The 17,079-nt window shown below is 41.8% G+C and overlaps 1 protein-coding gene across 9 annotated transcripts in view; it reads left to right on the top strand.

Moving 5' to 3' along the window:
• Positions 1 to 17,079, top strand: part of RIPOR1 (RHO family interacting cell polarization regulator 1) — a 270,159-nt gene that overhangs the window by 211,554 nt on the left and 41,526 nt on the right. For 7 of the 9 annotated variants that reach the window (XM_075837475.1, XM_075837472.1, XM_075837471.1 and 4 more), the window contains exons 12-15: positions 4,332 to 4,461; positions 5,478 to 5,621; positions 6,374 to 7,258; positions 13,960 to 14,102. In XM_075837475.1, coding sequence (XP_075693590.1) covers positions 4,332 to 4,461; positions 5,478 to 5,621; positions 6,374 to 7,258; positions 13,960 to 14,102 — 1,302 coding nt within the window. The remainder of the gene's footprint in view (positions 1 to 4,331; positions 4,462 to 5,477; positions 5,622 to 6,373; positions 7,259 to 13,959; positions 14,103 to 17,079) is intronic. The other 2 variants (XM_075837470.1, XM_075837476.1) reach the window with 2 other exon arrangements.

The following is a 17,079-nucleotide window of genomic DNA, read 5'->3' as shown; positions in this document are numbered from 1 at the left end:
TGTGGAGTCCTTTATATATGGCAATATAGTTGTATATCTGAACAAACACGGTAATACAAAGCAGTCAAGAGGTATGTGGGCACACAGTTTTACAAGACCTACCAAACACTCGGACCAGTTTGGTAGACCATTAGGAGCCAACAGGTTCCCTTTAAAACCGTGTCACTACACCACTACCGTTCATGGATCCTGACAATCCTCGGTTGCGAACGTGCAGTGTGCACCTTGCATATTTCGTTGCACAGCAACAGAAGAAACGGTCCTAGGCCAAACAGTGGCAAAATAGAGTTCTAATCCGAATTCTTAGTAATGGTGTCCTGTCTCTTAAGTTTCGCAAAATAATAATTGCAGTTGCAATATCACACTAACTTCCAAATACAAGGTGATTAATACTTCCAGAATACAATGTTAACTCTTTGTAAACTTTTATTAAACAGTTATTCGGGGGAGAAGGAGGGGTGGATCACCAAACAGTAGGCCCAACGTCACATATATCAGTCTCTAACTCAGAGTCCGGACTGCATGTCCACAGGAAACTCCTGGTACAGACCAACTTTCTACACTAGACCGGGTCTACTAGAGTGAAACTTTGTCTACCAAACTGGTATATGCGGGAACACAGCTCTCTGACGCTCCTACACTTGAGACACACTAACTGTCAACCAACTGCCTCCTGGCTTCCTCCACTTATGAGCAGTATATCTGATCCTCCTGCGGTATGCCCCTTAACCACCGGTGATTCTAGTTTTAATTTCTCCTGCCAGCCGGTTGTAACTCTCGGACAACTCTTGGGCCATTGTGGTCACTTGTGACCTGTACGGTGGGGAGAAGTATATCAGATTCTCCTCCGGTATGCCCCTTAACCGCTGGTGATTATAGTTTAAATTTCTCCTGTCAGCAGTCTCAGGCGGTGGGGTAATTGCAAGAATGGTGGACCACCTGGACGCAGTCTGTCCCTTTCTCCAGGCTGCCCATCTTGCATCTCTGAAATAGGCCGTCTGGTTTAAATTTCTCCTGTCGCAGGGGGAGGGAGCAATTGCGAGCGTAGTAGTCCACCTGTCCGCATTCGGTCCCTTCCTGGCTGCCCATCTTGTATCTCTTAAATAGGTCTTCTGGTATATTCTGTTTTCCGATTCACCATTTCATCTTTCCACAAGGTAAGTACGTATTTTAGCTACCAAACTATCGCCTCTATGGTGTCTATTCAGACCCCTAATTGTTTCTCCCAAGATAAAGCAGCATTAGCTTGTTGTGCTATGGAGAAAATATAATTTTGTTCCTATTTTTCCATACTTCTCGCCTCCTTTAGCACCTGGTGTAATATTAATTCGGGCACTCTATCCATTTTATCTTGCAAAACTCTCCACAATGGATTGCTTTGTAGGCCCAAGATAAATTGGTCTCTCAGGATCCTGTCATTAGCTCTGAAGGCTTACGTCCCTTGTTCTACTGTCCTTTTCAACGCCGCCCAGGGATTATTTATAAAACGGGGGTAGTGTTTTGTCTTCTTTTGATATCAATCAAAGAGGCACTTCTGCAGCACTCCCACCGAAGGAGTATTTCCATATATGTCTTCCAAGACTTTAAAGATCTGGTTAAAAGTCCTCTTCCCTTCCACTGCAAGCAGCAGCACCGTCCGTCTCGCTACCCCTTTTAAAGTATTGAGGGCCAATTCCACCATTTGGTGGGCGTAAATATTGTAGAGTTGGGTAGCCCCCTCAAGTCTCTGCCGCCAGTCTCCCAACAAGACATTTGTTCCGTCGAGCTTCGGTAAAGGGGTATGAAAGTTTCCCACAAGGGTATATTTACATGAGACATAAAAGTGTCTCTGGTAAATATATCTGAAAAGTTAAGATTTTTTTAAATTGATTTGCTGGAAATGTGTGAAGGGGTTTTACTTGTGCAAATCCTTTTATTTCTGACGATACTTTAAAATCGAGCATCTTTGCAGAAAACTAATTTTAGATGAGATTTATGCCAAGGTTGCCACCTTTGACACCTTAAAGCATGAAGAGAATGAGGAGCTAGCTGATCCAACGAGCTAATTAAATTGTGGTTTTATGGTATTTTATAAAATACTTTTTTGTCATTTTTTTTGGAGTAAGTTTTCGAATCACAGCAAACAGCAATTTTTCTGGTTAATGTTAGGGATTGCCCTGACCTTGCAATGTAGATGTATGTTGAGCCGTCCTTGGCTTTAAACCTGAATGGTAGTAAATGGATGACACAAGCTTAATGAGGACCTATGAAAAAATCATAAAAAGTGACAAATTAAATTATAAGAATCACGGTTCGCAGTGGTGACCTCAGTGGTGTCGAAACATCATAGCTACAACCAGTGATAGATTGCATCAGTCACATGTTGTGTCGACATGTCATCTCTGGAGGAGGAAGAACAGAGATCAGCGGGGGTACCGGGGAATCGTGGACATGGAAGTGGCAGGAGAATAGTATGTTACTGTTTTTGTATTTTATAGGATTGTATGCTCTTTGTAAAAAAAAAAATTAAAAAAAAATTATGTTGCTGGACAACCCCTTTAATATTAGGGGACCCAAATTATAATACTAAATAGAACTACAGCCTATGATGCTGTCGATAGGTCCTCTTTTAGAGGTTAATGGAGTTAAAGTGGATCTGTTACCATAATTTACTGCCCTATTTAAAGACCGTAGTTTATATGGACAGGTCCACTGTACTATTAGCCCAAGTTGCATAAATAAAATATTGTGCCGTTTGGCTATTCGCATCTATGAAAGAATATTGCATGAGGGGGAACACCCCCGACCCCATACCGCCCTCACTAGAGACTGATGGATACTGTATACATGAACATACATGGCAGCCGTCAATCATAAATAGGTGAACAGATCATGGTGACAGATCTGCTTTAAACTAGGTTTCATGCAATCCTGTCTGGCTTACTATTTCATGCCTGTTTAACTCGATCCTTTAATATTTTGGAATGGTGTGTATATACATATATTGCAAGAAACCGTATGCTGAAGTGCCTATCAACAAGTCAGGAGGCAACACATTTTCTTTTGCAGTCTCAGGCTGTCAAGGATGCTGGATTACACCACCTTCAGCTACACAAAGCATTTCAGTACCCACAATGCTATCCACCATAAAAAAGTTAATTCTTACGCTATGTTCACCTCTGTGTTAAAGCTTCTGTCGCAGATTCCTTCCAATTTGACGGGAAAAATATGACAATGCGGCGAATCCCATTGTAAGTCAATGGGGTCCATCGGGTGTCGATGGTATTCGCTGTGCGAGGGATTCATCACAACGACATTACTTCAGTTTTAATTTAGAGGCTCTGTCACCACATTATAAGTGCCCTATCTCCTACATAATGTGATCAGCGCTGTAATGTAGATAACAGTGGTTTTTATTTTGAAAAACAATCATTTTTGAGCAAGTTATGAGCAATTTTAGATTTATGCTAATGACTTTCTTAATGCCCAACTGGGTGTGTTTTTACTTTTGACAAAGTGGGCGTTGTGAAGAGAAGTTTGTTACGCTGACCAATCGGCGTCATACACTTCTCTCCAAGTCCATTTGTACTCCGCACAGCGTGAAATTGCGAGATCACTCTGTTCTGTCACATACACCAACATTAACTTTACTGAAGTGTCTTGAGAGTGAATAGACATTGCCTCCAACCAGATGTCTATTCACACTCCCGACACTTCAGTAAAGTTTGTGTGGGACTTAATCGCTGCACAGCATGATCTCGCGGGATCGCGCTATGAATGACAGCAAAGCGAGATCACACTGTGCAGCGATTAAGTCTCACACAAACTTTATTGAAGTGTCGGGAGATGTCTATTCACTCTCAAGACACTTCAGTAAAGTTAATGTGGGTGTATGTGACATCACAGCGTGATCTCGCAAGATCACGCTGTGCTGAGTACAAATGGACTTGATTGGAGAGAAGTGTATGACGCTGGTTGGTCCGCGTCATACGTTTCTCTCTAACGCCCACTTGGTCAAAAGTTAAAAACGCCCAGTTGGGCATTAAAAAAGTAATTGGCATAATCTAAAATTGCTCAGAACTTGGCCAAAAATGATAGTTTTTTTATTATGAAAAACTTTGTTATCTACATTACAGCTCCGATCAGATTATCTAGGAGATGGGGCACTTATAATGTGGTGACAGAGCCTCTTTAAGTTCACTATACACATTTTTTTTAAGAGGCTGTAGCTGAGACAAACTGGACTCATTAATACGATTTCAGAGCAAATGATTAATAATTTTGTGTCTGAGATGAATATTTGTATTTTGTGTTATTCCCATTCGTACTCATTTAAGATTTTGTTTTTTCAGTCCATTTGACAAGGACGACCAACCCTCTGCTGCCAGTACTGTAAATAAAACCTCTACTGTCAACAAACGATTTTCCACGTATAATCCTAGTCCTCCCGATACCCCCTCATTGCGGGAACAAGCATTTTATGTAAGTAACTCTTATTCAGGGACTGATTTTATATTCGGAACAAGAGGGTGGGCCTAAAGAAGAGTAATCCTGGTCTTCAAGGTTGAATTAAATTGTATACAATGATTGCTGTGGCATTGTCCCCATTCAGTACTTTTATCCATGTGATGCAGCTCTTTGAGGAAGGAGGAATACGTAAGTATATTGCAGTCAGCCGTCTCTTGTAAAACGTTGCTTGTCCTTGGACTGCTGGATGTATCTCTGGGCATTTTGTGCCTACAGGCTTCAGAGATGTCAACTTTCCAAATAGTCTTGATTAAATCTAGCCTGTCCTACTGTCTGTAGGTTCACAAGAAGCAGGAGGTGGATGAATGGAGACAACCAATAACTGTAGGAGCAGACTACTCACCGGTTTAGGCCACATGCACGCACCTGTAGAATTCATCCGTAATTATGGACGCGTTAATTTCTATTGCCAACAGTGTCTGTGCCGTAGAAAGGCTCAGCAAAAGATAGTATATGTCCTATTTTTTGCTATTTACGGACCGTGCTCCTATACTTTGAGGGAACACGGCCCGCAAATGCGGGTGGCTGTCCGCGGCTGGTTGTTCCTGTAATCACTCACCGTGATTACAGGCCCGGCCGTGGGCATGGGGCCTCAGTTTGTAGTCTGTTTCCATGTAGACACTTCGGTCTTCATAGGAGCTGTATACACCAAATGGTAAAATTGAGTTAATCAAGACTGTGAGCGGAGTTAGATGTTAGATGTATTAGAGCACTGACCATTGCCAGAATGCACATAACCTGTAATGAAAAGTTGTGAGAACATTGCTTATTCATGTTCCAATTATTCAATTGGAATCTTTGATAAAAAGCTAGTGCAGTACATTTCAATAATGCCTCTATGCTTTATTGTACATTTTACAACACAATGCATTACTCCCACTGTTAGGCACTTTATTTGATTTAATTGACATTGACCTACTATTTCCATCCCTCTGTATGATGCCTATTCTTTTTATTTGTGCCATGGAAAGAGTTCCTTGTTACCAGATCTAGGAAAGCGCAGCTGGCCAATGCTTGTTACTCTTCGAGAGACCCTAACTGACAAATTGTCTCAGACTTGCTCGTGCAATGACGTCTCATCTGTCCAGGTTAATACTTATGAGAAAGACTACTATGTAAGTTTGCTATATGTAGCATAGTTTAGCTTTTGAAAACTTGAGAAATTAATCTCCAGAAACACCCTGCTTTGTAGAAGCTATTACGAAGTATGCAAAGCACTGCCTGGATAGTTTATTGCTCCTTTCCGTGCACTAATCCTCGATTCTACGTTTTGCAACTCTCTAGTATACACTCCTACTACAACGATTATACATTTTATGTAGAATGCAATCATTTTGCATTTGTTTGTGCAATCCCCATATGATACAATGTTGCTGAAACTATGCAGTTTGATGAATCATTATCCAAATAAACTCACGGCCTTTGTATTTACACTGAGCGCGACCATATATATATATATTGACTGCGCCTTTATCCTCTTGTTCAGCTGCGTGTGTACTGCCAGCCGGCATATTCTAAATCAAAATTTGTCGCTGAGCTGAATCGATATAAACTCATGTGTAGCCAGAGTTAGTTTTTTTTATAATTATTACATGCAGTGTCTTTTATTTAGGACGTATATTTTATATTACTTATAAAATTAATTACTAAACTTCACGTCTTACTAACTGGACATTGTGATAAGTGAGTGGAATGTAAAGTGACAGTGAAAAGTAATCCTTTAACATATCAAAAAATACCTTTTCAGTATAACCGAAAACAATAGAGAGGAATAGTAAAAAAAAAACATAAAATGTTTCTTAACTTTAAACCTAAGAAATTTGTCTGATAAACTACATTTTAATCCTTTGTTTTTTGCTTATTCTAGAACATGCTACGACGTCAGGAGGATTTGGAAAATGGAGCTGCATGGTCAATTTCTTCAGAATCCTCTGATGATTCCTCTAGCCCACAGTTGTCGAGCAGTATTCGGCATGCCCCGAAGAACATTGTCCAACCTGAATTTCAGGCATCTGCTCCAGATATAAAAATATCCTTTACTCAAAGAGAAGAGAACTTGGACACGGGAGCAGACACTTCAATTCAGGAAGTGGAAAACTATGGCAAAATGGTTCACGAAAATTTGCCATCGACAAAAGAATCTGTGGCAAATGGTCATGTAGTATACTCAAGGACATTAAGCCATATTAGTGAGGTAAGCTTTGATGCTGCAGGCTCAGACTTCCATGTCTTGGATGAATCCCAGATACCACCACCATTGGGATCTGATGTCCAAGAAACTGATGAGGATCCAGCTAGTTGTTTGAAATCTGACAATTTGCAAACCACCGTACAGTCAGCCTATGCTCAAAAGGAGGAAAATGCAATACTGTATGTAAAGCCAGAAGCCGATCTACAGCAGGAGATAATTGATTCAGTCCAGCCATCGTATACACAAACTCCAGTACAGGAGGTAGCACCTTGTGGGGAGCAATTTAAGCTTGTGTTGAATGACCTTGTTCAGACTGATCAGCAACAACCTGTGGTTCATTGTTCTCCTGTTAATGCTCCATGTTTGGACACTGTTCCTGAAGAGAGGGAGAGTCCCATCTTGGAAATATTAAACTCTAGCCCCACAAAAAGGAACATTGTTGACTCTGGTTTGGATGAGGCAATCAATTCCTTGAGTTCATCACTGGATGACTACCGGGGTCAGTTCCCTGAACTGCAGGCACTTGAAAATAAAATCAAACATCTGGAAGAGATTCTAATGGTAAGTTATTTAATATTTGGATTAGGAATTATTTTTTTATTCTTATCTGATTCGGGAGTGATGAAATTTAAAACGAACGCCTATTGTCATGCTCACATTGTTTCGGGAAGATATGAGGTTGTTTGGGGGTGACCTCATACTGAAAAAATCTGTAGTCACCAATGATGTTGTTTTTTTTGTTTTACAAAATTTTTCTTGTACAGCTCCCGTGCTACAGTGTATAGCATTCACAGTTCTGCTACAGTTACAGCTATAGTCAAGTATGTTGGCCAGAACAAAGGGCAGTTTTTAATGAGGTTTAATGAGTGTTGTGTAATGCTTTGTTTCTCCTGCAGCATTGTTGCAGGGGGTCTGAGGACGTACCAGTGTCTTCCCTCGGCGATAATAGACTAGGGATGCACGATGCATCAAAACGTCGATACTGTGCACCCCCAAACGGTTCGATACTGTTATTTCATGTATTTCGATACTTAGCTGTGCGGCTGCACATCTGGGTATGAGTGCGGGGCTGCGGCTGTGTGATACATGTGTCATACAGCCGTTGCGCCGCTCCTGAGTCCTGACAAGTGCGCGCCGTCAGGATGATGTGATGCGGCCGGCGCTGCACTATTGAGCGGCGGCACTGAAGACCGGACATGGTGGGCACACTACAAAACACCCCCATGTTCTGTCCTCAGTGTCTGCGCCACCGCTCATTAGTGCAGCGCCAGCCGCATCACCTCAAGCTGACCGCGCGCGCACTTCATGTCAGGAGCTGGGCAATGGCTGTATTACACATCCGCAGCCCCGCTCTATGATGGTGGAGATCAGAGAAACCTCATCTCCGCCGTTATTCCTTTGAATGCTGCGATCAAAGCTGACTGCAGCATTCAGTGGTAAATGAGAAGGGGGATGCCCCTTGGATCGCGTCAACAGGGAATTTCTGTGATGCGATTGAGGGACATACCATATATGGGCAGACATCCCAGGGTCCATTTTCTGTTGTGGCATACTGAGGTATGTCCGAACAACTGCCTGCGTACTATCAGTATATAGATATATGCCAGTACATTGAAGTTTAAAAATAAAGTAAAAACATAAAGTAATATTAAATTTTAAAAAATACACACACACCTTTTTTACAATAAACATTAAAATAAGTCTCAATACATAAAATATACACACATTCGGTATTGGCGCGGCCGTAATAACATGCAGAACTATTTTTTTGCGCCATTTATGTCTACGCTGTAAAAAAGAAAATAAAAGCGGCTTTCTTTCACTTATTGTGGGGCACGAGGTGCGATGAATTTAACCTCCATGTGCCTCACATTAATAGTAATTAACTCCATCATGTACCTCACACATTAACCCATTATGAATGAGAAACATGATGGGGTTAATTACTATTAATGTGAGGCACGTTCAAAATTCATCACACCTCGCGCCTCACATCAGAAAACGGAAGAACTTTTTTTTTTTTTTTATCACTGTTGGCAAAGTATCGTTTTGGTATCGAAATCGGAATACTACACAAAGTATCAGTATCGAAGTCCAAATTCTGGTATTGTGACATCCCTATAATAGACCATCCCTTTTTAGCACACTGCTAATTTTTACCTTGAAGACATTCTGACAGCCATAACTTTTTGTTTGCTTTTTTTTTTGGCCAGCCATTTTTTTAAGGCACCATTTTGGAATTCATCTATAAATGACCATTTGCTCTGCCTCACTACATTCCTACAGTTATAACGTGATTTTTCTTTTTTTCACCACTCATTAATTTCAACACATTACCCACATCGTTAAATTTTGGAAATGATCAAAAGAAGCTAGTTTGTGATGAATATGTATAGACATGTTTTGTACTCCTGAATATTCTTTACAAATTAATTGAGCTTTGAGTTCCTTAAATTTTTCTCTTGTTAAATTATCCACCCTTCGTAGCGGTCACAGCAGTGCAAACACAGGGCATTCGGTCTGTCAAGCTGTCTAAAGATTCAGCTCCGATTGCAGCCAAGTTCTCTTTGTAACAACTACCCAATTGGGATTTTGGCTGTAACTTGCTCATCTTGAACACACCAGTCCAGATGATGATAAGAGTTCAAATAGATTGAAATCGGGACTCTGGGGTGGCCAAACCATGTTCTTCAGCACCTGTTATCGTTCTATTGACTGAACATACTTTTTACAAAGACAGGAGGTATGTTTTTGGTCGTTCCCTTGCTGTAGTGTGAAACCACAAAAAATTAAGTAGTGTGCCAGAATGTTGTGGTCTGGGAAATATCCCCAGACCATAATGGAACCTCCTCCATGCTTGACCGTGGACTGAATTCATACAGGAAGCATGCGCTCACCCGACCAACTAACTTTCGCCTCTTAGTCCCAAGCACCTCAAACTTCGATTAGTCTCTGAAAAGAACCTTCTTCCACGGACTAGTGATACAGCTCCTGTGCTTTTTAGCCCACAATAGCCTTTTCTTGTTATTAATGGGCCTAAGCAATGGTTTTTGGGCTTTAAAGAGGTTCTGTCACTAGTTTAGTAATGTCCGGTCTCCTAGCTAATCTAATAGTCGATGTCACACTGATAATGCTAGTGAAAATTGTGTCCCAAAATGTTTATTAAAAAAAGTTATGAGCTTTTTTCTAAATAAGTAAATGAGCCTTCATTAGAGAAGTGGGAGGTAACTGCAGCGATTCTCCTGGGGTGGAGCCTCCTCACAGCCTCTGACCTGTCCTATCAGTATGAAGCTGCTTCACACAGTGTGAGAGACATTCTAGAGGGAAGGGGGATCACTTCAAACAGACATATCTCGGGCTGTGGACCACCTAGAACAGGTTCTGGTGTCATATGAAAGAGATCAAACAACCGGAGATATCGCTAGTTGAAAACAGTCGGGAATGGAAGCTGTATACTATATGATCACGCTGTGTTGCTGGGCAGGGAAGGGGGAGAAGCTGCATGCTGATTGGACGGCGTCATACAGAAAACATTACACCGCCCAGAGTGAAGAGAAAGAGTCACCTCCCATTTGGCAATTATAGCCAAGTTAGCGTATTTAGAAAAATGCTCATAACTTATTTATTTTTTTTAAGTTAAATTTATTAAGACCACGTATCAAACCACGGTACAAAGTGGGAAGTACAGAACAATATTACATACAGCAAATAGAACAGCAGTGCCGAGTGTACAAGGTTAATTTTAAGCAAAAACATAGATATATTACTTCGCATATCAGTAAGTATATAATAAAAAAAAACTAAAAAAAAAACTGAACAAGCAGCCTTTCCTTATCAGAAGAAAATATAAGAAAAAAAAATTAGGTGAGGACCAGTCAATATCCGCAGTTAGAGGAACGGGGGACCGCAGAGAGACGTCAGCCAATTCCAGACCCAAGCAATGGCAAACTGTGAGCTAGTATGTGGGTTGGCTATCCAAAAAAATGCTGTATCATACCACTTATTAGATTTAGTTAGGAAATTAATAAACTAGTGATCGATCCTCTTTGTCACATCCCTTTAAGCCACTGGCTACAAGGCAGAGTTTGACAGTCATGATTGACACGCTTCTCTTACGCGTTTCCATCAGAGCAGCATGGATCTGACGAGTTGTTATTAATCTGACCCGTTTGGAACACACACTGATAAATTTGTCCTTCTGTTTTGTGGTCACTCGAGGTTGTCCAGGTCGTGGTTGATCACATACAGTTCTGTTTTCGGCATAACTCTTAGGGGTACACTGCACGCCACCAAGAGAAACCTTCTTTAGGCGAGCAATTTCCCACAGACTATGCGATGCACTTTTTTGATAACCACTTTACGGGTTTTCACAAGTTTACATAGTATAACAATGCAAGGCGAACACTAAATCCCTACTGTGTACAGTGGGGATTTAGAAATCTGTGTTAAATAGAAACTGTCGTTCCTGCCCATAGCTATCACAATGGGGCTTTCATTTCATATTCTGCTCTTGAAAAATGAAAGCTGTGCTGTGATTGGTTGCTACAGGCAACAAAGACAAGTTACTCTTTTGCACAAGTTTCATAGCCCCGTTTCTTCAAAAGCTATAGTTTTCAAGCAAATTTCTGTAAACAATGTGTAAATACGATGAATGCAAGTTCTGAATCGTTTAACCTCTTCCTGCAGTATGACGTATACTTATGTCCTAGCCGGGTAGGAGGTGTACGGAGCAGGCTCACAGGCTGAGCCGACTCCATACAACACGGGTGTTGGCTGTATAATACAGCCGACACTTCACTGGAACAATCTGGATGCAGCTCATTTAACCCCTTAGATGCCACGGTCAAAAGTGACCATAGCAACTTGGCTGCTAGAAAAGGAGGGGCATCCCCCTCTGACAGCCCGTCACACCCCCACGACGTGATCACGGGTTGCCATGGCACCCTGGGGGCCTAATGCCTCTGGCTGGGCATAATGGAAAACTGTTAGAATCATACTATTAAGTATAGGAAACTGTATAGTTCTAGCGATCCAACAATTGTTGGTTCAAGTCCCCTAGTGGGACTAATAAAATTTGTATATACAATTTGTTTTTTTATTAAGGCAATGTTCACACAGGGTGGATACACTGCATAAAAGTACACAACATATCCGTCTTTGGACCCGCAGGAAGTTCCGCACGAAAAACTGCATCAAATTGTTGCAGTCTTTTGGGCAGATTGTCCACTACGGAAAACAGTGGTTAAAAATAAAAGTTTATACTTATCTTCTTTTGTCATAGCAACGCTATGGAAGGAGAACATAAAGTGTTGCTATAAAAACATCCGGATGGTAAGTTTAAACTTTTTTTTATTAATTTAAAACTTTTTTTTTTTTTGTGGTGGAATTGCAGCTTTTCTGCCACAAAAATCGCATTTGCTTTGTGTTTTACCTCCCTATTTAATTAAATGGTGAAAACTCTCCATGGAAAAGAATAGATTCTGAAGCATAAAGACATATTGCGGATTAAAAAAACACACCATAGGTCAATTTATGCAAGTTTTTTCGGCAATTTTTTTACAAAATACGCTGCAGGTTTTCTGCAGTTAAAAAAAAACAAAACCAAAAACCTTTTCCCATTTTCCCCCTGAAGCGTTGTAAAATTAAAAAAATAATAAACATAAATGGTATCCGTGTCTGTAAAAGTCTGAATTATTACAATTTAACATTATTTAACCGCCAGAATCAGTTTTTTGGTCACGTCATCTCCCACAAAAAATGGAATAGAAAGTGTCCAAATACTCACATGTACCCAAAAATGGTACCATTAAAAATGAAAGCTTGTTCCGCTTCTGGTCTGGCCAGCAGTCAGGTCACTCGCAGTGGGTGGAGTCCTGGGGTAAAGCATATACTCGCCCTCTGCCCAGGGACTCTGTGACCAGGGCCAGAAGGCCCTTATATACTAGGGGTGTCGCTAGTACCAGGCATTTTCCCTGGTGCCCCGGGCGACTTACATTCTATTGTATCCTCGTCCTCAGGATACAGATACAATTTAATACTATTGCAGAGCAGCGAGCTTGCTCTGCCATATACTAGGCTACAGCCCACATTAGGCCTGCAGCCTATAAGATGCTGGGAGAGGAGCCCTGTGCTTGCCGGCGCGATGGTGTGACTGGATTGCATCAGCCTACACAAGGATCTCACATAGGCTGCTGAACTGAGGAGGCGGTGGAGCTATATTCATGGGAACCTGGGTTAGGCTTTTAGTGCCCAGGTGCCCCCCAAGCAAATATCTACAAACGGAGGGCTGTGTGGCACTATCTACAAAGAGGGGCTGTGTGGCACGATCTATCAAGGGGGGGTGTGGCACCACATGGGGCATGTGTGGATCGATCTACAAGGGGTTATCTGTGACATTTTCTACAGGGGGTGTGTTGCACAATCTATAAAAAGGGAAGCAAAATAGAGGGGAAACCATGTTTTTATTTTACATTTTTTTAAATCGAAATAAAAGATGTAAGGTTCCCCTTATTTTTCATAACCAGCCAGATACAATATAGCATCAGCAGGCATGTGTTTGGACATTCCCAGCCTAATATTACCAGCCTGCTGCCGCCTCATTACAGATGGTCAAATACTGGATCGTACCAAACTCTTCCTGGTACCCCTGGTGGCAGTGGGTACCGGGGTAATAATGGGGGCTTAGTGTTAGCTGGTGAAAAGGCTAAGTCCCACCTACAGTAAGTAATGGATGATGTCAGACAGCGGGCATTATTAAGGCAGTAGTAATAAAGTTAAAAAAACCAGAGACATAGAAATAATAATTTATTGAAATAAAAAAACCTACACACGACCCTTGTTAACCATTTCATTGAAAATGTTAAAAAAAACAACCAAACCTGTAAAAAAAACACACACAAAATAAAAGTAGTAACACATTTAAATGCAAAGCAATTATTCGACTTCCCTTTCCTGGGTCCAGCGCTGGAGCCACAATGTCAGCGAGCTGCGCTGTTTCCAGAACTTCGGGAGTTATAGGGGCGTCAGCACGAAGTGCTTAGGGCAGCATCATCTCTAAATACGGCGCTGTGTATCCGCACTACTATGTGACTGACGGTTGGTCAATTTGGTGTAGTTTTTGTTAAAAAGGGCATGTTTTAATAATAAAACATAATTGGATATTTTTTTTAAACTTTGTGGGGGAGGGACATCAAACTGAATCTAAAAATATTCACTTGTATTGAAGTATTCACAACTTGCATTTCTTTTTTTAATCCTGACAGCAGAAGCAAGGAGTATTCAGAAGCCGAGCGTCCAGCATAAGTCTGACAGTGGAGAATGCCCTGGAGAGTTTTGACTTCTTAAATACCACTTCTGACCTGGAGGATTCCGAATGCTCAGAGGGAGAAAGTGTTCCAAATGAAAGGCAAGGCTATAGTATTTTAGGTTGGATCAAACGGTTATTGTGGCACATACGTGAGGAATATAAAATCCACATCATACAGAAAATGCACAGCATCATATCGCAGGATCGTTCCTGGAGTACAATGAAATAAGTACAATCACCATTTGAGTACATTTTATAATGTAAAATGGTTACAAACAATAGGTAGGCTTACATGTTAAAGAAAAGTGAGATGAAGACCTGGACAGGGATACAGGGGGGTAACATGGTATTGTGGGGTGACATAATGGTTTCCTTTTCATCAGGATACAAGGGTATGCAATGCGTTAGGACGTTTCAGATGACTAGGAAGGAGGACCGCCCCTAGCCAAAATATGAAATTGTTTGGAGGAGCGAAAGTTAGTCCAACGGGCAGTTTTTATCGTGTCCTCATACACATAACCCTATGCAGTTTCTTGGAAAAACGATGGGGGCTCTATCAAATTTCCAAAACTTGGGGATAACCAATCTCATTGCAGACACAAAGTGACTAAAGACACTTTTCTTTATAAGGAAAACTGGACCTGGGATTATCGAGAGCAGAGCAATCTCCCTAGTAATTTGAGTTTCTTCTGTATAGGGTATCAAAAGAGGTTAGTGACCTCCTTCCAAAGACATTTAATGGTGGGGTGATTCCACCAAATTGGGTTCCATCGTGCCACTCTTTGCTTTGCATCTCCAACAAGTGTCAGACTGATTGGGAAACATACTCTGGAGCCTCACCAGTCCAATATACCACCTTGATAATGTTTTGAAGCTGTTCTTGGATCTTGCAAAATATAGATAATTTGTGAGAGACCAGAATGGAGATCGGTTGTACCTTTTTCCCAAGCAGAAACAAATGAAGTAGGATTAGTCGATACCCTCTCAAGCAATAGCCATACATCACAGAGACCAAGTGGGGAGGAGCATTAGAGGTTTCTCGAATGACATCAATGCCCGCTGCTAAGTTCCTGTGGGTGAAATCAACTTGGCAAGACTTTGTATCTTGCTGTAAATATACCATCCACCCTGTGGAGGGGTGCACACCCATATATATCTACCAGTGACCGGAGGGCAAGTTCTGAAAGATGTTGGGTGGAAAGAGTCCCATTTTGTCTTTGAATCCCGGGGAGATTCCTGTGCATGTAAAGCATGCGTTTCCAAAAAAATGGGGGTCATAAGTTTACAGGAGTTATCCGAGAATGAGGAATTCTGAGAGGAGGGGAGGGAACACTCATATACGGTACTTGCCTCTAGCTTCGAACTAAAATGCTGATCTTGGGGGAATAGGAGACAAGTCACCTTCCAGCTTTACCCACAATTTGGTATCCGCATGATGTTGCATGTTCAATATGCAAGTGAATAAAAAAGCTTTATAGTATAAACGGAAATTCCATAAACCTGTCCCTCCTGCTTAATAAACACAAATTACTTCATCTGGAACCCAAACCCCCCATAGAAATTCCCTAGCTAGCTTTTTTATACGAAGAAGGAATTATCTAAGTGGTCCAATGGGAAGAGCCCGGTTCAAGTACAGAATTTATAGAAGGATATACATTTCAAAAAAATATCTCAAAGAAAAGAACAGTGCCTTTATGGTGTAATATGTTTAACCTCTTCCCGACATGCACCGCATATATACAGCGGAGATCAGGTGTGGGAGCACGGAGCAAGCTTACGGGCTGAGCCCGCTCCATAGAAGAAGCCTGTCAGCTGTATGTAACATCTGACACTTCAGTGTAACGAGCGGGGTCCCACTTGTTTAACCACTTAGATGCCACGGTCAAATGCATCCACAGCATCTAAGCCGTTAGAGACAGGGGCGGCCCCCTTGTGATGTTGCATCGTCGTCGTCCCGTGTTGCGATAGCAGGGTGCCGATGGTTGGCATGGCAGCCTGGGGGCCTAATGAAGGTCTGCCATTTTTGTATTCCTATGAAGCCCTGCCTAACTATCTACTGCAGTACATTAACATTACAATATATCATGCAAGCGGTTTCAAGTCCCTAGGGGGACTAATAAGAAAAAGTTAAATACAGTTAGTTTTTTTTTAATACATAAACAAATAAAAATATTAACCCCTTAATGACCAAGCAATTTTTTACGTTTTTCCATAGTCTCATTCAAAGAGCTATCACTTTTTTTTATTTTTGTGTCGACAGAGCTGTATAAAGTCGCTCAATTTTGGGGTACATTCGAAAATTTTTTATTCGTTTTTTTCGGGAGAATAGAAAAAAACCTGCAATTTTGCTGGGGGGCACGGAGGCTGATGGTGACTTTACTGGGGGGGCTGAGGCTGATGGTGACTTTACTGTGGGGGGCTGAGGCTGATGGTCACTTTACTGGGGGGGCTGAGGCTAATGGTCACTTTACTGGGGGGGCTGAGGCTTATGGTCTCTTTACTGAGGGGTCATTATACGGTGAGTGGGGGGCTGATGGTCATTACTGTGAGTGGGGGGCTGATGGTCATTACTGTGAGTGGGGGGCTGATGGTCATTACTGTGAGTGGGGGGCTGATGGTCATTACTGTGAGTGGGGGGCTGATGGTCATTACTGTGAGTGGGGGGCTGATGGTCATTACTGTGAGTGGGGGGCTGATGGTCATTTTACTGTGAGTGGGGGGCTGATGGTCATTTTACTGTGAGTGGGGGGCTGATGGTCATTTTACTGTGAGTGGGGGGCTGATGGTCATTTTACTGTGAGTGGGGGGCTGATGGTCATTTTACTGTGAGTGGGGAGGCTGATGATCATTTTACTGTGAGTTGGGGGCTGATGTTCATTTTACTGTGAGTGGGGGGCTGATGGTCATTTTACTGTGAGTGGGGGGCTGATGGTCTTCGAGTGGTTTCCGCCTCTGACCTCCCATTGAAATTAATAGGAGGCAGAAAAAACCTGCGGCACTCGTTTAGTGCTTTTTTTGTCTGCGGTTTTTCCATTTGCTTCAACGGCTTAAAAAAAAATGTGGAAAAAAACAACGC

This window comes from Rhinoderma darwinii, chromosome 9, assembly GCF_050947455.1.
Source record: "Rhinoderma darwinii isolate aRhiDar2 chromosome 9, aRhiDar2.hap1, whole genome shotgun sequence".
Taxonomy (NCBI): domain Eukaryota; kingdom Metazoa; phylum Chordata; class Amphibia; order Anura; family Rhinodermatidae; genus Rhinoderma; species Rhinoderma darwinii.
The sequence above is the reverse complement of the archived record's forward strand: the minus strand, read 5'-3'. Positions and strand labels throughout refer to the sequence as shown.